The 22,133-nt window shown below is 47.8% G+C and overlaps 2 protein-coding genes across 6 annotated transcripts in view; one reads left to right on the top strand and one right to left on the bottom strand.

Moving 5' to 3' along the window:
• Positions 1-655: 655 nt before the first annotated feature.
• Positions 656-11,292, top strand: MYL2 (myosin light chain 2). Of its 3 annotated transcripts, XM_077955089.1 has the most exons (8): positions 3,020-3,070; positions 3,815-3,816; positions 5,843-5,942; positions 6,379-6,454; positions 7,880-7,984; positions 8,820-8,898; positions 8,999-9,047; positions 10,961-11,292. In XM_077955089.1, the coding sequence occupies exons 1-8, from the start codon at positions 3,035-3,037 to the stop codon at positions 11,057-11,059; spliced, it is 546 nt and encodes a 181-aa protein (XP_077811215.1). In that variant the 5' UTR covers positions 3,020-3,034; the 3' UTR covers positions 11,060-11,292. The 3 variants fall into 3 exon arrangements, with proteins under 3 accessions (XP_077811216.1, XP_015008282.1, XP_077811215.1); XM_077955090.1 differs by lacking the exons at positions 3,815-3,816; positions 5,843-5,942 and adding an exon at positions 656-721 and having other exon boundaries at positions 2,981-3,070; XM_015152796.3 differs by lacking the exons at positions 3,815-3,816; positions 5,843-5,942 and adding an exon at positions 1,436-1,642 and having other exon boundaries at positions 2,981-3,070.
• A 7,563-nt stretch (positions 11,293-18,855) lies between these two features.
• CCDC63 (coiled-coil domain containing 63) overlaps positions 18,856-22,133 on the bottom strand; it is an 88,728-nt gene continuing 85,450 nt past the window's right edge. For all 3 annotated transcript variants that reach the window (XM_077955060.1, XM_077955062.1, XM_077955061.1), the window contains 2 exons: positions 21,508-21,711; positions 18,856-19,058 (listed from right to left, as the gene is read on the bottom strand). In XM_077955060.1, the coding sequence (XP_077811186.1) occupies positions 18,913-19,058; positions 21,508-21,711 (350 nt within the window). In that variant the 3' untranslated portion in view covers positions 18,856-18,912. The remainder of the gene's footprint in view (positions 19,059-21,507; positions 21,712-22,133) is intronic.

The following is a 22,133-nucleotide window of genomic DNA, read 5'->3' as shown; positions in this document are numbered from 1 at the left end:
TCAGTCTCCTGAGTAGCTGGGACTACAGGCCCACGCCACCACACCTGGCTAATTTTTGTACTTTTACTAGAGACAGGTTTCATCATGTTGGCCAGGGTGGTCTTGAACTCCTGACTCAAGTGATTCACCCGCCTCAGCCTCTCAAAGTGCTAGCATTTCAGGTATAAGCCACTGCACTCAGCAGGAAAGCTGTCTTGAGTAAAAGTATTATATAACAACACCTTGCATTCTGAGAGCAGCTGCTGTTTTCAAGGCCCTCAAAGAGCCTGGACTCTGGAGACAAAGGGGCCTCCAAAGGGGTCCATGCCCAGCTCCATCACTGTGTGACCCTGAGCAGCTCACTTTGCCTCTCTGAGCTTTTGTTTCCTCATTAGTAAAATCGGGGCACGGATGATGAGGTGGTCTCCACCCTCTAGGGTGGTTGGAAAATTGTGTGTGGGAGCCACGAGCACATGGTGCCCAGCACGTGCCAGCGCTCAGTCAATGAGATTTGTCATTTCTTCAGTCAACAAATACTCATTTTTGAGCTGCTGCTGTGTGCGTCACAAGCTGGGAGCTGGGGAGACGGTCAGTGGTGAGAGAAACTAAAGTGATCCCCGCCCTCTGAGCTGACGCTCCACTGGCACCTAACAGAATGAGTCAGTGCACTGCAGGCAGCGTTCAGGACCGCCTCACGCTGTGCAGAGAAACAAAGCTGAGAAGGGAGATCTGAGGGCAGCGGGTCCGTGGCTGTGTTATTTGTCTGTTTTGAGACAGGGTCTTGCTCTGTCACCCAGGCTGGAGCGCAGTGGTGTGATCGTGGCTCACCACAGCCTCAACCTCCCGGACCCAAGTGATCCTCCTGTCCCAGCCTCTTGAATAGCTGAGACTATAGGCATGCACCACTATGCGCAGCTAATTGTTTTTTTTTTGTTTTTTTTTTTGTTTTTGTGGGGTTTTTGGGGGGGGGGTTGTTTGTTTGTTTGTTTGTTTTTGTAGAGACAGGCATCTCCCTATGTTACCCAGGCTGCTCTCAAACTCCTGGGCTCAAGCGATCCTCCCGCCTCAGCTTCCCACAGTGCTGGGATTTCAGGCATGAGCCACAGTGCCAGCCTTCATGGTTATTTTAAATAGGGTGGATGGGGAGGCTTTACTCAGGAGATGACATCTGAGCAAAGATGCAATGAAGGAGGTGAAGGAAGGAGCTGTGCAATGACGGACGGAAAGGCATTCCAGGTAGAAGGCACACAGGTGCAAAGGCCCTGAGGCCAGATCCAGGCTGATAAAACAGAGCATTTTAGCAGTCTCCTCTCCCTGCCATTTTCTTTCTCAAAATTGACAAGCACAAGTGTCCCCGGCCCGAGCACTGCAGAGAGCGCAGCATCTCTCCCCGTGACCATGACCCAGCTACTGCCTCTTTAACCTTGAATGCCTTTTTGGGGGCTCACGTGTCACCCAGTGGCGAGTGAGCCACCCTTACTTCAGAAGAACGGCATGGGGTGGGGGGGCCTTAGGTGGTGCCCGCCTCACCTATGACTGCCAAAAGCGGTCATGGGGTTATTTTTAAACATGGGGAGGAAGTATTTATTGTTCCCGGGCTGCGGAGAGCTGGGCGGAGTGTGGAATTCTTCTCGGGAGGCAGTGCTGGGTCCCTTCCACCATGGTGAGTACAAGGGCTCCAGGAGGTGATGATGCCGGGTGGGCGAGGAGGGGAAGCCACTACAAGCAGGGGACCACGGCGGAGGCGGAGGAAGGAGGCTCTCAAAGCCTCCAGCCCCTTGTGGAAAAAGCCCCGCTGACTGCGCGCGCACAGAGGAACCCCAATCAATGCCCCGATAGGCCACAAATAACAGCAGCTCCCGGGGACTCACAAACACAAAATAAGAGAGTTGGCTTTTTTATGGCTTGTCTACTGACCTCTCCAGGAATCAATAACTCCCAGGGCTTGCAAAATGGGATTGAATGCTTTTAAGGATCAAATTGTAATTCTTTTCTCTTGTTCAGGCAGCTGGGAAAAAGAATGTTTTTGTTTTCACCTTTTGAACTTGCAAATTTAAAACCTTTCTTCCTGTGCTGTTGAGTTGCGTGTCCCCCTCCTGAAGTGGGCAGCTCCCAAATCAGGGTCAGCGCAGGACGGAGAGTGGTTGGGGCAGGAACTCTGGAGTCAGAATGCCCAAGTTCAACTCTCCAAGTTCAATACCCAAGTTCAACTCCAGCTCTGCCTTTTGTGTGTGTGTGGCTGTGCGATCTTGGGCAAGTGACCCAACCTCTCTGAGCCTCAGTTGCCTCCCCTGTAAAATGGGGATGATAATAATAGTATCCGCTTGACAGAGCGGTTATGAGAATTAAATAATAATACATATGTAGAGTATTGAAGCATTTGCTGTTATTGAAAGTCAGAGAGAAGTGGGGTGGGGAGGAAAGGTCAACTCGCTCTTCTCTGCCCTGTTGACATGATGCAAGGACAGGGCATTCAGAGAGGAGGTTTTGCTGCCATTTGGATCAAGGGAAAATTGTGGGGTGTGGGGCGCAGTTGGGTTTTAACACCTTGAAGAACTGTCATTTCATCTTGGCATTCATCATGGCTTAGTGAGCCTGACTTTTTCTCTCCCTCCAATCAATTCTCCTTCTGTGCATTACTGAGCTTTTTGTGAAATGCATCGGAACAAAAGCGGCTGGATTCTGCAGGGACGATCTGTAGGTGTGGCCTCCATCCCCAGGGACACACCTGTGGCTTCTCCTAGTTAATGAAGGAGCCACTACAAGATGCACAAACGCTTATGATCCCCTGGGATCAGGAGGCTCTGGAGAAACTTTATGTCGTGTCCTTTGCTCCCTCCAGCGTCACTGTTTTGAGACCTGAGGGTGGACGCTGTACCTGCATTTCACAGATGGGCAGCTGAGCCCTGCAACAGAGATGAACTCACCCAGAGAAGGGGCCTGACCTAGTTTTTTTGACTCCCAGCCTCTCACCCTTTTAATCAATGCTTTTTCCCCCCAGGCACCTAAGAAAGCAAAGAAGAGAGCCCAGGGCGCCAACTCCAACGTGTTCTCCATGTTCGAACAGACCCAAATCCAGGAATTTAAGGAGGTGGGTGCAGCTGTTGAATCATCCACACGGAAGGAAATCCCACCCGTGAGGGAGAACCTTCCTTTTGTTCCATATTCCCAGCAGGGACTTTTCATTAGACGCCTCTGTCCTCCAAACAATCCCAAATTCAGCCTGAATGGATGTGTAAATTTTTAAAAGAAACTGTTTTTAATAACTTCGCTGATTATCAAAGTAAAATATATTCCTTGTTGAAAAATGTCAGAAAATTTTTCAGAAAAGCACAAAAAAGGAAATAAAAACTACCTACAATTCTATTACCTAGAGATAATCAGTTCGCATTTTGGTATATACCCTTCAAGCCATTTTTGTTATCTATGTATATGTGTATTAAACAAAATTATAATCTTCTGTGCCCACTGATTACTACCTGCATTTTTTACTTTGAGAAATTCACCATTAACATTTCCTATCATATATTTAAACCATTTTTCTATGGTTAAATATGACATTTGTTTATAATGTTTTACTATTATAAATAACACCTCTTTGCTTGTATCTCTGGCTACTTCTTGGGAGTAAAGTCCTAAAAGCAGAACTGCTGGGTCAAAGGAACTTAAAACGACAACAACAAAAGAACTAAAAACAGGCAGAACTGCTGGTCCGAATTGCCCCCCAAAATCACAGCACTAATTCCTATGCCCAGCAGTCTCAAGAAGACTGCCTTTCCCCACATTTCCATCAACACTGGGTATTAATAGTCACAATTTTTTTTGCCAGTCTGAGAGGTAAAAAGCAGTATCTTCTGGGTTTTAAATGTTACAGTCTTTGATTATTAACCACTAGCCCTGTTTGAAACCCCATCGCATTCGATGGCAATGGACCTTATGAAGAGAACCCAAGTACCAATTAGACCAAACTGCACACAGGCTTGGAAGGACAGGCTCGGAATTCATTTTCCAGCAGTTGTGAGGGCTCACACTGACTCATCCACATTACTACCTGGCTGTCCAGAGGGAACTATGCTAAAATGATGCTAAAGAGATCAGTCTGCTTTTGTGTGTGTGTGTGTGTGTGGCAGAGTCTGGCTCTGTCACCCAGCCTGGAGTGCAGTGGCACAACCATGGCTCCCTGCAGCTTCAACCTCCCAGATTAATCGATCCTCCCACCTCAGCCTCCTGAGTAGCTGGGACCACAGGTATACACCACCGTGCCCAGTTAATTTTTGTGATTTTTGTAAAGATTGAGTCCCCCTGTGTTGCCCAGGCTGGTCTCAAACTCCTGGGCTCAAGCAATTCTCCTGCCTTGACGTCCCAAAGTGCTGGGATTACAGGCGTGAGCTGCTACACCCTGCCCTAACGTGCTTTATATCAAAGGGGAAACCATTTGGGGCTTCGAAACAGGAAATGAGCAGTTGTACCTTTTGTCCTCACTAACATTCAGATTGCAGGAATGCTGTGTCCCATAGGGAAAGAGAAATTCCTGAGACAAGTGTCATATCTGAACTTGAGATCGTCACCTTCCAGGGAGAAAGCTACACCTGCCTCTTTTCCCAACCCCCGGAATCAGCTACGGGGGGTGTGGGCAGGGGATGCAAAGAGCTCAAAACACGTAGCCAGGATTCCCCATTTGGGTTTGTTTGTTTGTTGTTTGTTTGTCTGAGTAAATGGGATTACAGGTACTCACCACCATGCCTGGCTAATTTTTTTGTATTTTTACTAGAGACAGGGTTTCACTGTGTTAGCCAGGCTGGTCTCAAACTCCTAGCCTCAAGTGATCCTTCTGCCTTGGCCTCCAAAGTGCTGGGATTACAGGCGTGAGCCACTGCACCTGGCCTAAAGCTATTATTTTTTTAAAAAGCTAAAAACTGGTGTTTCATCTGACCTCCCCACTCCCTAGCCTGCCTTGCCTGTAAAATGGGACCAGTAATCTGTCTCAGCTGGCGGCCAGGGAGGTTCTCAGAACTTTATAAATGCCCAAGTATTTCACAAATGAGGAATCATGGGCCAGGCACAGTGGCTCACACCTGTAATCCCAGCACTTTGGGAGGCCGAGGTGGGCAGATCACTTGAGGTCAGGAGTTTGAGACTAGCCTGGCCAAAATGGTGAAACCCTGACTCTACTAAACAAAAATAAACTGGGCATTGGTGGTGCGTGTCTACAGTCCCAGCTACTCGGGAGGCTGAGGCAGGAGAATCGCTTGAACTCGGGAGGTGGAGGTTGCAGTGAGTCGAGATCACACCAGATTGCACTGCAGCCTGGGCGACATAGCAAGACTCTTTCTCATAAATAAATAAATAGCTTTATAGGGGTATAATTTGCATATCATAAAATTCATCTTTTAAGTGTGCTGTTTTGTGGTTTGTAGTATACTCACAAAGTTGTGCAACCATCACCACTATCTACTTTCAGAATATTTCCATCACCCCAGAAAGAAACCCCATACCCATTAGCAGTCACTTCCTGCTCCTCCCTCTCCCACCAGCCCCTGGCAACCGCTAATCCATTTTCTGTCTCCATGAATTTCTTGTTCTGGACATTTCATAGAAATTGAATCATACAATATGTGGTATTTGTGTCAGACTTCTTTCACATATGTTTTAAGGCTCATCCATGTTGTAATCTTTGTAGGAATTTCCTTCCTTTTTATGACTGAATAATATTCCATTGTATGGACAGACCACATTTGCTTTATCCATTCATCAGCTGATGGAAATGTAGGTTGCTTTCAGTTTTGGGCTACTGTGAACAATGCTGTTATACACATTTGTGTTCAGGTTGTTTTTGTTTTTGTTTTTGTTTTCCAAGATGGAGTCTTGCTCTGTCATCCAGGTTGGAGTTCAGTGGCATGATCTCAGCTCACTGCAAGCTCCGCCTCCCGGGTTCAAGCAATTCTCCTGCCTTAGCCTCCCGAGTAGCTAGGATTACAGGCATGCGCCACCACGCCTGGCTAATTTTTCTATTTTTCATAGAGATGGGGTTTCACCATGTTGGCCAGGCTGGTCTTGAACTCCCGACCTCAAGTGACCCACCAGTCTAGGCCTCCCAAAGTGCTGGGATTATAGGCATGAGCCACCATGCCCAGTCTTGTGTACAGGCTTTTATGTGGACATGCTTTCAATTCTCTTGGGTATATATCTAGCAGTGGAATGTCTGGGTCATATGATAACACGAGGCCTAACATTTTGAAGAAATTGTTGGATTATCTTCAATTGTTGACTTTTGATCTGAGGTCCTGCAATGATCTTTGAAGATCCCAGAATCCACTCTTGCCAAGTCCTTGGCCCAACTTCTTGGGCAACTCTGCCAGTTTCTCCCAGGCTGAGCTGCCAATCACTTCCCTTCCACAGGCCTTCACTATCATGGACCAGAACAGGGATGGCTTCATCGACAAGAACGATCTGAGAGACACCTTTGCTGCCCTTGGTATGTCGCACCCTCTAGCCCTGGAGGAGGGTCTCTTTATCTCACATCCATGAGGAGCACGAGGTGGGACCATCAGAAAAGCCCAAGATGGGTGTCATTTCCCAAAGAAACAACTCCACCACAACTGCTCTTTAAGACAAATTTCAGGGGATGGGAAAGAAGTGTTTAGGCTTTGAATGTCTTCAGATATCTTTTATCTCCTGAAATAACTTTTTTGTGTGATTTTGAATGCAATATCAGCTCACAACAGAAAATGGGGAAAAATGCAGAAAAGTATAAAGGAGAAAATGACATCACCCAGAAGGTCATATTCCACTGTGAACATTCCAGTCTCTTTCCTCTAAGTCTTTCTAGACATGTCTGTTAGGTTTGGGTTTTAGTTTTTTAAATTATTGGAATCATTCTCTTTTGAATTCATCTTCTAAAATGTATCATCTCAACAGTGTGAGCACAAGTACATGGAGTTTCTTCAAAATATACATGTCTAATCTGCTACCCACCACCGCCTCTTACTCCTAACCTTAGAACTCAGGGCAACCATACACAGCTGTGCAGACGGTGCACTGCACAATTCTACAGGGAACTATTCACATTTGTAGTGAGTGTAGCTTTTTATACTTAAAACATACATTGGCTTAAAAAGTGACAGATTTTTCTTATTTGCACAAAGGTAGGCTTGTGGCAGGACTAGAGCAGGTAAATCAGAACCTTCAAGGCTGTGGGTTACAGCAGGTTTAACTTGAAAAAATTCCCTCAGGTGATCCTGATCTGTCTCTCCTGCCTCCAACTGTGAAGGGCTAATTTACAATACAAGCCTTTCCCATTTGAGTGAAAAATGAAAGTATCTGCATTAAATGTTCCAGGTTCTGAAGACACTATTTTAAATATAACGAACTGGCCGGCATGGTGGCTCACACCTGTAATCCCAGCACTTTGGGAGGCGGAGGCTGGAAGATCACTTGAACCCAGCACTTTGAGACCTGCCTGGGCAATATGACAAAACCCTATCTCTCCAAAAAACTACAAAAATTAGCCAGGCACGGTGGCGTGCACCTGCAATCCCAGCTACTTAGGAGGCTGAGGCACGAAAATCGCTTGAACCTGGGAGACGGAGGTTACAGTGAGTCGAAATTGTACCACTGCACTCCAGCCTGGATGACAGAGCTAGACCCTGTCTCAAAGAAAAATAAGTAAATAATGAACCCCTTCCCACATCAGATGTTAGGGTTGCTTCCAGTCATTTGGTTATTATAAATAACACTGTCAAGAACATCTTCTCACATAAGATCTTTGCCCCCATCCACCCCATCTCCGATTATTTCTAGACTAGATTTCTTGAAGTGGAATCCCAGGAGCCAATGGCAGTGTCATAATGGCTCTTTCTCCCCCAGCTCTGAGTCCCTGAGTGTGTGTTTCCTACCCTAGGGCGTGTGAACGTGAAAAATGAAGAAATTGATGAAATGATCAAGGAGGCTCCGGGTCCAATTAACTTTACTGTGTTCCTCACAATGTTTGGGGAGAAACTTAAGGGTAAGGTCGTGTGTGTGTGTGTCTATGTTTCTTTGGGGGGCTGGCAGAAGATGGTTAACTTTAAAAGAGATAAAGCACCATTGGAAAAAATAATGAAAACAGCAATTTGGCTGGCCGCAGTGGCTGATGCCTGTAATCCCAGCACTTTCAGAGGCCGAAGTGGGTGGATCACTTGAGGTCAGGAGTTCAAGACCAGCCTGGCCAACATGGTGAAACCCCATCTCTACTAAAAACACACAAAAAATTAGCAGGCACGGTGGTGTACACCTATAGTCCCAGGTACTCAGGAGGCTGAGGCAGGAGAATCCCTTGAACCGGGATGGCGGAGGTTGCAGTGGGCCGAGATTGTGCCACTGCACTCCAACCTGGGTAACAAAATGAAACTCTGTCTCAAAACAAAACAAAACAAAACAAAAACACAGCAACTAACATTGCTCCAGGACTTAACCTAAGTCAGACCTCATGCTAACCACTTTATACGCATTACCCCACTTAACAGCAACTAGGAGGTACGCTCTATTCTTATCCTCAGTTTACAGATGGGGAACTGAGACTAAGAGACAGAAAGTCACTTGTCTGAGGCCACACGGCTAGCAAGTGCCAGAGTTAAGATTCGAATCCCAGGCTTTCGAATCTAGATGATGTTTGACCGTGAGTTCTCAGCCCTCTTTCAAAATAGAGGCTCAGGGATCAGATGAAAGCAGGGTATTTTTCCTCCATGCAAAGCAGCCTTGCTCTGGCCCCTTCATCTCTGGGAGAACTTGGGCCCAGCTGCCTGGGGTGCCAGTGGTTCCCAGCCACCCCCAGTACATGTAACCCCTGTGTTCCGTTTCAGGAGCAGACCCTGAGGAAACCATACTCAATGCATTCAAAGTGTTTGACCCTGAAGGCAAAGGGGTGCTGAAGGCTGATTAGTGAGTGGGGTCTGTGGGGAGGAAGGGGGTTCCCTGCTTGCCCCCCTGCCCCACTACACATGCACAACTGACACCAACACCTGCTTTCCTCTCTCGGCAGCGTTCGGGACATGCTGACCACGCAGGCGGAGAGGTTTTCCAAGGAGGAGGTAATGGGGTCCTTCAAGCACTCCCTGTACCCCAGCTCCTGGGCTCTCCCTCTGGGGGGCTTTATGTCCCCCTCTTGTCTAAAGCACCCCTGACCCCACACTGACAGGGAACCAGCTATCGTCTTCTGAGCCCTGGCCTCATTTCATTCTCTGCCACCCTATGAGGTAGGGACTAGCATAACTCCCATTATACAGATGGGCAAACTGAGACCCAGGGAAGTAAAGTCACTTGTCTAAAATAACAACAATCACACCTGTAATCCCAGCACTTTGGGAGGCCGAGGCAGGAGGATCACTTGAGGCCAGGAGTTTGAGACCAGCCTGGCCAACATGATGAAACCCTGCCTCTACTAAAAATACAAAAATTAGCTGGGCATGGTGGTGGACACCTGTATTCCCAGTCACTCAGGAGGCTGAGGCACAGCACGAGAATCACTTGAACCCAGGAGGCAGAGGTTGCAGTGAACCGAGATCACGCCACTGCACTCCAGTCTGGGCAACAGAGCAAGACTCCATCTCAAAAATAAAATAAAATAAGATAACAAAACTAATAGTAAATGCCAGGACCTGGATTCAAACCTAGGTCTATGTGACTGCAGGTTCTGCCTTCCTCACGATGCATAGAGACCTGCTTAGAGCATGAAATTATTGTAGTGTGAAGGGCTGCCACATACTGTCATGTGAGTTGTGCACTGAACAACTCTTTTTTTCAGTTTTATGAAACTGACATCTAGAAAATACACAGTCATCAGACTGTGTATTTGTTGCAACAGCTTTCCAGAACTGGCAGTAAACTGTCTGGTAATATTTTTTTTTTAACTCAGTGACCTTTTTCTGGGAGATGCGGTAGTGAGTTTGGTAGAAGGGGCATTTTTGCTAATTTGCCAAAGCTTCTGTATGAGCAAGCAATGGTGCCGTCAACCTTATTAGTGAACCTTAATGAGTTGATTTTAAATGCCCCCTCATAGCCTCACAGGCCTCTCTCCATCAAGTTCCACATTTTACTAAAAATTGTATGTAGATTTCCCCTCCCCAAAAACTCAAGCAGCTAAAAGGGCTGCCTTCACTTTCCACCTGCTGTGGGCTTTGAACAAGCTCCTTAACCTCACTGCACCTCAATTTCCTCATCTGTAAAGTGGGAATGATAATAGAAGCTACCTCATAGGAGATTGCAAGGATTTGATACGTTAATGTGGGGAAAATGTGACCTTCTGGCAAAGGCAATACAAGTGCTGGCTATGAATAGCCAGTATGGTTTTTTAAAAAAACTAGCCAATGCTTTTTAAATGGGGAAAGTTTGTATAAAAACAAAAATCTAGATTTCTGATGCCCTGGTCCCTGTGGCCACCTTCATGTCACCTTTTTAGATTGCCATGTGTCTCCATTTAGCCACAGGACCTATCCTGCTCCCTTAAATCACCTGCTGGCCCCTGGAAACTCTTGAGTTTGTGATGCTGGTGGAAGGCTGGGTTTCCAGGGACATCTCTGCATGATGTTTATTTGGGAGGGCCGTTGAGGTCAGGGAAGAACAGGGAAGGGCAAGGAAGGAAAAGTGCATGAAGGAAGAAGTTGAGCCAAGATTCAGGCCCAAAGACCAGCACCGCTGACTCCCCAGGCAGGGAGCTCATTCGATAGCTCTCCTGGGAGGCACCAAGTTGGGCAAGATGGCTGCGCCTTTATACCCCCACACCAATCCCATCCGCTGGCTGTAGGCTGCCCCAGAAAGGGCATGACCTTGGGCGAGGGGGCCCTGCAGCAGCTGGGGAAGTCCTTCTCTGGAGGACCCTCTGAGTGGCCCATGTTCCCATCCCCCAGCCCAGCTACCCGTCCACTCAGGCCCCGCCCACAACCCCCCACCCTCTGTCTCAGTTCCCCTCCCCTCATCCTTAGCATGTCTTGCTGGCTCATTGCAGATTGACCAGATGTTCGCCGCCTTCCCCCCTGACGTGACTGGCAACTTGAACTACAAGAACCTGGTGCACATCATCACCCACGGAGAAGAGAAGGACTAGGAGGGAGCTGGCTGCTGCGCCCTGGGCTCGTCTTTGCAGAGTGGTCCGTGCCCTCATCTCTCTCCCCCCAGTACTGCCTCTGTCCCCACCTTGTCTGTTAGCTGTGTGGCTGCCCCATTTATCCACCTCCATCTTCTTTGCAGCCTGGGTGGCTACAGATAACCTCATGGCCGCACATCCTAGAGATGGAAATCTATCCAGAGGCTGTGTTACAATAAACAGGAGGTTGTGTATTTGGTCATGACATTTCTCTGACAGATAGTGCCTCAAGTAAGAAAGGCAAAAGCAGATGAGTTAGTGACAGCCTTGCAGTCATTATTGAACCTTGGTGACTCTTTATTTAAGGTAGACCTTTGCAGCCACTCAAAACTGTTTCTATTAAGGACCATGTTTTACTGGAATGTTACCTGGATGACCACAGCCCTCTCTTCCAAAGAGCTCAAGCATTTAGAGGGCCTTGCTTCCACGACATCCTTCCCTTAGGATGCCATCGGAATGCCTCTCCTGCCAGTGACAGTGACAAGAAGGAAGTGGCCTGACACATGGTAGGAACATAGCTCCTTCAACAGTAATCACACCTGCCAATTCTAAGAGAGTGATTTCTAGTTTCAGATAAAGTAGAAGTTGTTTGTACTTCTTCCCTAGCAAACTAGGGGAGTGATACTGACTTCTGACCCTGTCTGGGGCCCAGGCCTGGATGTGAGTTGACCCTTGATTTTGAGTGACCACAGTCATGGTTGAAGCATTCAGGTCTATTATGGCTGCAAGATTCCCAATGTAAGAAACAAATAGGGCCAGGTGTGGTGGCTCATCCCTGTGATGCCCGCACTTTGAGAGGCTGAGGCAGGAGGATCACTTGAGCCCAAAAGTTTGAGACCAGCCTAGGCAACATAGTGAGATCCAATCTCTACAAAAAATAAACAGCCAGGCATAGTGGTGTGCACCTGTGGTCTCAGCCACCCAGGAGGCTGAGGTGGGAGGATCGCTTGAGCCCAGGAGGTTGAGGCCGCAGTGAACTGCACTCCAGCCTGGGTGGCAGAGTGAGACTCTGTCTCTTAGAAAAGGAAAAAAAAAAAGAAAAAGAAAAAGAAATAGGTTCAAATAACTAAGAAGTCCAAGGGCTTCAGGCACAGTTGCATCTAGGAGCCCAGACAGTGCCCTCAGAGGCTGGGGAGGCCTCTGTTTCCTGTCATGTTGCTCTGCTCTCGGCAGTGGCAAAATAATCAAGAGCAGTTCCTGCCCCCTTTCCAGCCCCTTAGCAATCCTAGAAGAGCATACTCCTCTCTCTCCCAACTCCACACAAACCTCAGAACAGGGCCTCGTGGGATCCCTCTGGGGCACCTGACCCCTGAACCAATCACCATGGACTGGCAAAGGCAGTGCTCTGATGGATGGACGGGCCTGGCTCAACTGATCAGCCCTGTGCTGGGGTTGAAATCAGAGCCCTCCTGAACCATATGACCTGGAGATGGGCGGGAAGATTCCCCGGAGGAAAACCCGAGAAGCAGCAGGGAATGGACTTCAGGCACTTCAAGTTTTCAAGAGAATTCCAAGAACCCTCCCAGCACTTTGGGAGGTCGAGTCGGGCGGGTTGCTTGAGTTCAGGAGCTCGAGACCAGCTTGGCTAAAATGGCAAAACCCCGTCTCTACCAAGAATGCAAAAATTAACTGGGCATGGTGGCACATGCCTGTAATCCCAGCTACTCAGTAGGCTGAGGCAAGAGAATCACTTGAACCCAGAAGGAGGAGGTTGCAGTGAGCTGAGATCACTCCAGCCTGGGCGACAGAGCCAAACTCCGTCTCAAAAGAAAAGAGAGAATCCCAAGAACCTAAGAACACAGCCCAAGTCAATGATGTGATGGGAACGAGCTGAAATTTGGTGACAGAGTGGAGCTGGGGTCACAGTGAAGGCAGGAGGGCCCAGGAGGCCAGAGGAGCCACAGTTAGGGCCAGTCCTCAAGGCTTGACAATGGCAACAGTGCCATCCGTGGCAGGAGCTCAGGGCCGAGCCAGCGACAGGATGAACGAAACTGTCTTCTGGCTGCAGAGACCTGGGGCCCCTTTCAAAGCAGGCTTCATGGGCAGGGACCCAGGGGAGTCACGGCCCCACCCCATGACCCAGGATGCCCCACACCCTGTGGACAGCCTCCCTGCACTCCAGAGTCGGTCCAGGCTGACAGCCTCATACCCCGGGCTCCTGTGGTCAGAGATGCAGTCCGGCACCAAGAAGGCGGGACTCAGGACACTCCAGGGCAGTGCGTGGTTCTGGGCAGGACACTGTGCACTCAGCTCTGCAGTGACATGCTCACCCACGACAGACACACGCAGAGATGGAGACATGCGGAGACACACAGAGAGACACAGAGAAGCACAGATACACAGTGAGCTGCGATCACACCACTCACTGAGCTGAGATCACTCCAGCCTGGGTGACAGAGCCAAACTCTGTCTCAAAAAAAAAAAGAAGAAGAAGAAAGAGAATCCCAAGAATGGGTGCAGACATGCAGAGACACACAGAACACACAGAGACAGAGATACAGGGACATACAGAGATGAACGCAGAGATACAGAGACACACACAGATACAGACATGCAGAGACACACAGACAGGGACACGCAGAGACACACAGAGACACACAGATACAGACATGCAGAGACATACAGACAGGGACACGCAGAGACAGACAGAGACACACAGATACAGACACACAGAGACACACAGATACACACACACAGATACAGACACACAGATACAGACACACAGAGACAGACACACAGATACACACACACAGATACAGACACACAGATACAGACACACAGATACAGACACACAGAGACACACAGATACAGACACACAGATACAGACACACAGATACAGACACACAGAGACACACAGATACAGACACACAGATACAGACACACAGATACAGACACACAGAGACACACAGATACAGACACACAGATACAGACACACAGATACACACAGATACAGACACACAGATACAGACACACAGATACAGACACACAGATACAGACACACAGAGACACACAGATACAGACACACAGATACAGACACACAGAGACACACAGATACAGACACACAGATACAGACACACAGATACAGACACACAGAGACACACAGATACAGACACACAGATACAGACACACAGATACACACACACAGAGACAGACACACAGAGACAGACACACAGAGACAGACACACAGAGACAGACACACAGATACACACACACAGATACAGACACACAGATACAGACACACAGATACACACACACAGATACAGACACACAGATACAGACACACAGAGACAGACACACAGATACACACACACAGATACAGACACACAGATACAGACACACAGAGACACACAGATACAGACACACAGATACACACACACAGATACAGACACACAGAGACAGACACACAGATACAGACACACAGATACAGACACACAGAGACAGACACACAGAGACAGACACACAGATACAGACACACAGAGACAGACACACAGATACAGACACACAGATACACACACACAGATACAGACACACAGATACAGACACACAGATACAGACACACAGATACAGACACACAGAGACACACAGATACACACACACAGATACAGACACACAGATACACACACACAGATACAGACACACAGAGACAGACACACAGAGACAGACACACAGATACAGACACACAGATACACACACACAGATACACACACACAGATACAGACACACAGAGACAGACACACAGAGACAGACACACAGATACAGACACACAGATACACACACACAGATACACACACACAGATACAGACACACAGAGACAGACACACAGATACAGACACACAGAGACAGACACACAGAGACAGACACACAGATACAGACACACAGATACACACACACAGATACAGACACACAGATACAGACACACAGAGACAGACACACAGATACAGACACACAGATACAGACACACAGAGACAGACACACAGAGACAGACACACAGATACAGACACACAGAGACAGACACACAGATACAGACACACAGATACACACACACAGATACAGACACACAGATACAGACACACAGATACACACACACAGATACACACATACAGATACAGACACACAGAGACAGACACACAGAGACAGACACACAGATACAGACACACAGATAGACACACACAGATACACACACACAGATACACACATACAGATACAGACACACAGAGACAGACACACAGATACAGACACACAGAGACAGACACACAGATACAGACACACAGATACACACACACAGATACACACACACAGATACAGACACACAGATACAGACACACAGATACACACACACAGATACAGACACACAGATACACACACACAGAGACAGACACACAGATACAGACACACAGATACACACACACAGATACAGACACACAGATACAGACACACAGAGACAGACACACAGAGACAGACACACAGATACAGACACACAGATACAGACACACAGAGACAGACACACAGAGACAGACACACAGATACAGACACACAGATAGACACACACAGATACACACACACAGATACAGACACACAGATACAGACACACAGAGACAGACACACAGAGACAGACACACAGAGACACACACACAGATACAGACACACAGATACACACACACAGATACAGACACACAGATACAGACACACAGATACAGACACACAGATACACACACACAGATACAGACACACAGATACAGACACACAGAGACAAACACACAGAGACAGACACACAGATACAGACACACAAATACAGACACACAGAGACAGACAGAGACACACACAAATACAGACATGCAGAGACACACAGACAGGGACACGCAGAGACACACAGATACAGACACACAGAGACAGACACACAGATACACACACACAGATACAGACACACAGATACAGACACACAGAGACAGACACACAGATACACACACACAGATACAGACACACAGATACAGACACACAGATACAGACACACAGATACAGACACACAGAGACAGACACACAGATACACACACACAGATACAGACACACAGAGACAGACACACAGAGACAGACACACAGATACAGACACACAGATACAGACACACAGATACACACACACAGATACAGACACACAGATACAGACACACAGAGACAGACACACAGATACACACACACAGATACAGACACACAGATACAGACACACAGATACACACACACAGATACAGACACACAGATACAGACACACAGATACACACACACAGATACACACATACAGATACAGACACACAGAGACAGACACACAGAGACAGACACACAGAGACAGACACACAGATACAGACACACAGATAGACACACACAGATACACACACACAGATACACACATACAGATACAGACACACAGAGACAGACACACAGATACAGACACACAGAGACAGACACACAGATACAGACACACAGATACAGACACACAGATACACACACACAGATACAGACACACAGATACAGACACACAGATACACACACACAGATACAGACACACAGATACACACACACAGATACAGACACACAGATACAGACACACAGAGACAGACACACAGAGACAGACACACAGATACAGACACACAGAGACAGACACACAGAGACAGACACACAGATACAGACACACAGATAGACACACACAGATACACACACACAGATACAGACACACAGAGACAGACACACAGAGACAGACACACAGAGACACACACACAGATACAGACACACAGATACACACACACAGATACAGACACACAGATACAGACACACAGATACAGACACACAGATACACACACACAGATACAGACACACAGATACAGACACACAGAGACAAACACACAGAGACAGACACACAGATACAGACACACAGATACAGACACACAGAGACAGACAGAGACACACACAAATACAGACATGCAGAGACACACAGACAGGGACACGCAGAGACACACAGATACAGACACACAGAGACAGACACACAGATACACACACACAGATACAGACACACAGATACAGACACACAGAGACAGACACACAGATACACACACACAGATACAGACACACAGATACAGACACACAGATACAGACACACAGATACAGACACACAGAGACAGACACACAGATACACACACACAGATACAGACACACAGATACAGACACACAGAGACAGACACACAGATACAGACACACAGATACAGACACACAGAGACAGACACACAGATACACACACACAGATACAGACACACAGATACAGACACACAGAGACAGACACACAGATACAGACACACAGATACAGACACACAGATACACACACACAGATACAGACACACAGATACAGACACACAGAGACAGACACACAGATACACACACACAGATACAGACACACAGATACAGACACACAGATACACACACACAGATACAGACACACAGATACAGACACACAGAGACACACAGATACAGACACACAGATACACACACACAGAGACAGACACACAGATACACACACACAGATACAGACACACAGATACAGACACACAGAGACACACAGATACAGACACACAGATACACACACACAGATACAGACACACAGATACAGACACACAGAGACAGACAGAGACACACACAAATACAGACATGCAGAGACACACAGACAGGGACACGCAGAGACACACAGATACAGACACACAGAGACATACAGAGACACGCACAGGTGCGGACATGCAGAGACACACACAGACAGGGACACACAGAGACATACAGAGACACACAGATACAGACATGCACACAGATACAGACATGCACACAGATACAGACATGCACACAGATACAGACATGCAGAGACACAGAAACAGACATACAGAGACATACAAAGACATACAGAGACACATAAATACACACAGAGACACACAGATACAGACACACAGAGACACACAGAGACAGACACAGGTGCAGACATGCAGAGACACACAGACAGGGACACACAGAGACATACAGAGACACACACAGGTGCGGACATGCAGAGACACACAGAGACAGAGACAGAGGCATACAGAGACACACACAGATACAGACACGCAGAGAACACAGAGACACAGAGACACACACAGGTGCAGACACGCAGAGACAGAGACAGAGGCATACAGAGATGCACACAGATTCTGAGACACACAGGTACACACATATATGGACACACAGAGACACTCAGATACCCAGAGATACAGACACACAGACATATATACAGACACACAGACATATATACAGACACACAGACATATATACAGACACACAGATACAAACACACAGAGACACAGACTCAGAAACACAGAAACAGAGATATACACACATGTGCCCAGAGACACACCCACAGAAGCAGATCCAGCACGCCCCCAGCTCCCACTTCCCATCCGCAAGTGTTTGCCACACCTCGGGTGGCCAGCGGCGTCTCAGGATCCACACTTTGGCTCCAGCATGGCCCCTCCCCCGGGCTAGTCCGTTACACCTGGTGGACCGCATCTGCATCTGTGTCTCTGCATGTCTGGGGGTGGCCTGTGTTGGTCTCCAGCTCAGAGGTGTCCAGGGGCCTTGATGGCCTCACACGGTTCCCGCCCCCTGCTCCTGCTTTTACTTCTCACTCCTCGGTCCCAGCCCAGAGGTGGCCCCAGCACCCAAAGCCCTTAGTAATGCGTGTGACAGGCACGAGGCTACAGAACAAAACATTTATTTTTTCAGTTATTGTGCAAAGGTGGCCCCATGCATGCACCTCACATGGTTACCCTCTTCCTGGACCTGCTGTCATCCACTTTCTCAGGCAGGCTGTCTCCGCGCACTTCCTTACTCCGATTCTCCTTCAGGATGTAATTGTCGAGAATCAGCTGCCGAAGGCTGCTGTGATCCAGGGGCTGTTCCACTGCACCAAGACCAGGTTTGTGTGAGGTGCTGGGAAATCAAACTCAGGGCTGGGGCTTCCTTCCCAGTGACTCTGTCTCTCTGCCCAAGGCAGGGATGGCCAAGCCTGGTTTGGCATCCCTCCATAGCATTGGGGAGTGGAGCCTGGAAATTCTCAGGTTTCAAGGAGGGGAGAATGAACAGAAATATACTTCTCGGGGCTGCCCAGACAATGACTAGTTTTCCTCCCAGACAAGGATGTGACGAATATTTGGTTTAATGTTAAGGAGTTAGGGCCACCATGTGCAGTTGTTCAGGATGTGCACTACACAAAGACACTTAGAGGAGAGGGGTAGACAGATGGGTTGAAATCCAGCCCCCACTTGATTGCTGAGCCATAGCTACCCAGAAGGGGTACCTTTTTCTAATTAATCTACCCAAAAGTGGCCTCTCTTCTAATTCACGCCTGTAGGCCATAGAGGCCAGTGGGCTGGGAGAAACTAAAGTTCATCGACATTCCCGTGAACAGAGGTGAAGACAGTATCCGTACATTTCCGACCTTGTGAGGACAACCCACCAGCAGCTCTGCCCACCTCTCCCCCCAGCCTTTTAGGAACTGAAAGGGTGGTGGAAGTTGTGCTGAGATGGGTGTCATCTGGCCTAGCTTTCACTCCTGCCACATTTCAGTCTCTTCAGCTGAAACACACAGGATCTCTGTGTGTGCATGTGTGTACGCATGTGTTGTGTGCGTGTGTGTGTGTGCACATGTGCTTATTGGGGGTCTATCCCGCTCAGAGAAATGGCGGCAGCTTTTTAAAAATTGTTTTTTTTCTCTACTTACTAAAGTCATGCAAGGTCATTGTAAGAGAAAATTTCAAACAATACAGAATTGTTTAACTTAGAAATGCAACGTTATCTGCAAACCACCATCCACAATCATCCACTGTAACAGGTGGCTTATACACCTCTGGTTTTTTATGCATAATCTAGAAACCTTCCTCTTTCCCTTTCTCTCATCGCCCCTCCCTCCCTTCCTCCTCCTCCTCCTCCTCTTCCTGCCTCTGAGCCTTCCTCTTTCTCTCCCTCTCCCTCCCCCTCTCTCAGATGTCTTATATCTCTTATTACGTATCAGGGTTGTGAAGTGCTGTCCTGTGCATTGTGAGATTTTTAGCAGCATCTTTGGCCACTAGATGACAGCAACACCATCACTTTCAGTTGTGACAACCAAAAATATCTTCAGATATTGCCAAATGTCCCATAAAGGGTAAATCACCCCTGACTGAGGACTACTGGCAAAGAAAAAAGTATATATATACACACACACACACACATCTATATATACACATATACACACACACACATATATATACATACACATCTGTATATACACATATACACACATACACACATCTATACACATATACACACACGCACATATATACACGCATGTGTGTGCCTGTGTATTGCACGCATATGTAGAGAATGTTTTTCGAAAGATGGGATTATACAATACAGTACTTCTCAGGATGCCCAGACAATTGTCGTGCAACTGACTGTTTTCCCTTTTTGTCTTAATATCAAGGGCATCTTCCTAGTCTCTTCATATTGGCCCTATGCCTCATTTTTGGGGCTGCTTAGAATTCCACTGCATGGGTGGATGAGCTGGACCTTATTTAACCAATCTCTAAGGGGTGGGCATTACACTTGTTGCCAGTTTGGAGCTACAGTGAACAGCCTCCACTCCTCCACCTTTCACCTTCGACCCTTGAGTAAGTCCTTCTGGAAGGATCGGTTCCCATATATGTGGCCAGACTGCTCTCCAAAAAGCAGGTGAGGCCAATTTGATTCCCACCTTCAGAGTGAAGGCCTGGCTCTCTGCATGAGGGGGATGAGTGAGGTTCCACCTTGGAAAAGAAGAAGATCAATGGGCCAGTATTGGAAGAACCACGGTTGACCATTTCGCTTCTGGCATGGACCAGGTTGAAGCTGCTTCAACCGTGGGGTTAGGGGACAAAAATGGAGAGGGGCCAAGGATGGGTCCTAGAGGCACAATGGGTCAGGGAAAGGGAGGTCATAGGCGAGTGAGACTCAGGAGCATAGATAGGGTGAGCGTGAGACACAGAGTCTGGGAACTATGTCTACCCATAACTTGCCAATTTGTAAACTTTTGATATTTTAAGGTTCATTTTAAATGATCAAAAGGTAGTTTTGACTTTTAAAAATATCCAAAATAACTGAACTTCAGGATCTGTGTCACCCTAGCATCATAGAGAGAAAAGTCCCCAAGCAAATGATACCAAGTGACCACAGCCAATAATGCACCCAAGGGAACTGGCAGGCCACAATGGCTCATAAAGAGGGGAAAACGAGGTTCAACACTGCAGACCCCCTCGGGCGCCTGGACAAGGCCTCCCCAGACCTGAAGGCACAGGTTTCCCAGCAACCTGCACAGATTGAGAGAGAGAACTCACCATCATCCAACCTGTCGCCGAAGGGGTCAGCCCCCAGCACTGGGGGGATGACTTTGATGGGTTCTGGGGGCTTGAGGAGGGCAGAGCCACCCCAGAAAGGGTTGAGGAAGGGTGGCGTGATCTCAGCCTCTGCCCCTTCCATGTCCAGGATGCGCCTATAGGTCTCCAACAGCAGCAGGTCATTGGTCTTCTTTTCAATGATGGCTGGAGAACAAAAAGTAGGACCAAGATGGCTGCTGAGAGACCTAGACCTGGGGGCGCTGGGGGCCCTGGGGGTGGCACCCCCACTGCAGAAGGTGGGGAGGAGCAGGAAGTACAGGAGGTGCGGGATCTGACCTCTGACAAGGACAAGGCTTTCTCCTGGGTGTCACCATGCATTCTCAACAGGACAACATCACTCCTCACCCTTAGAGGCTGAAATTTGGTTCTTGAGAGAAAAATAATTGACTTTTTTTTGTTTTTGTTTTTGTTTTTGTAAACAAGGTCTGGCTCTGTTGCCCAGGCTAGAGTGCAGTGGCATGATCTTGGCTCACTGCGATCTCAAACTCCCAGGTTCAAGTGATTCTCCTGCTTCAGCCTCCTGAGTAAGCTGTAACCAAAGACATATGACACCATGCCCAGCTAAT

Source organism: Macaca mulatta, chromosome 11 (assembly GCF_049350105.2).
Source record: "Macaca mulatta isolate MMU2019108-1 chromosome 11, T2T-MMU8v2.0, whole genome shotgun sequence".
Lineage (NCBI taxonomy): Eukaryota > Metazoa > Chordata > Mammalia > Primates > Cercopithecidae > Macaca > Macaca mulatta.
This window is presented reverse-complemented; position numbering and strand designations above follow the sequence as displayed.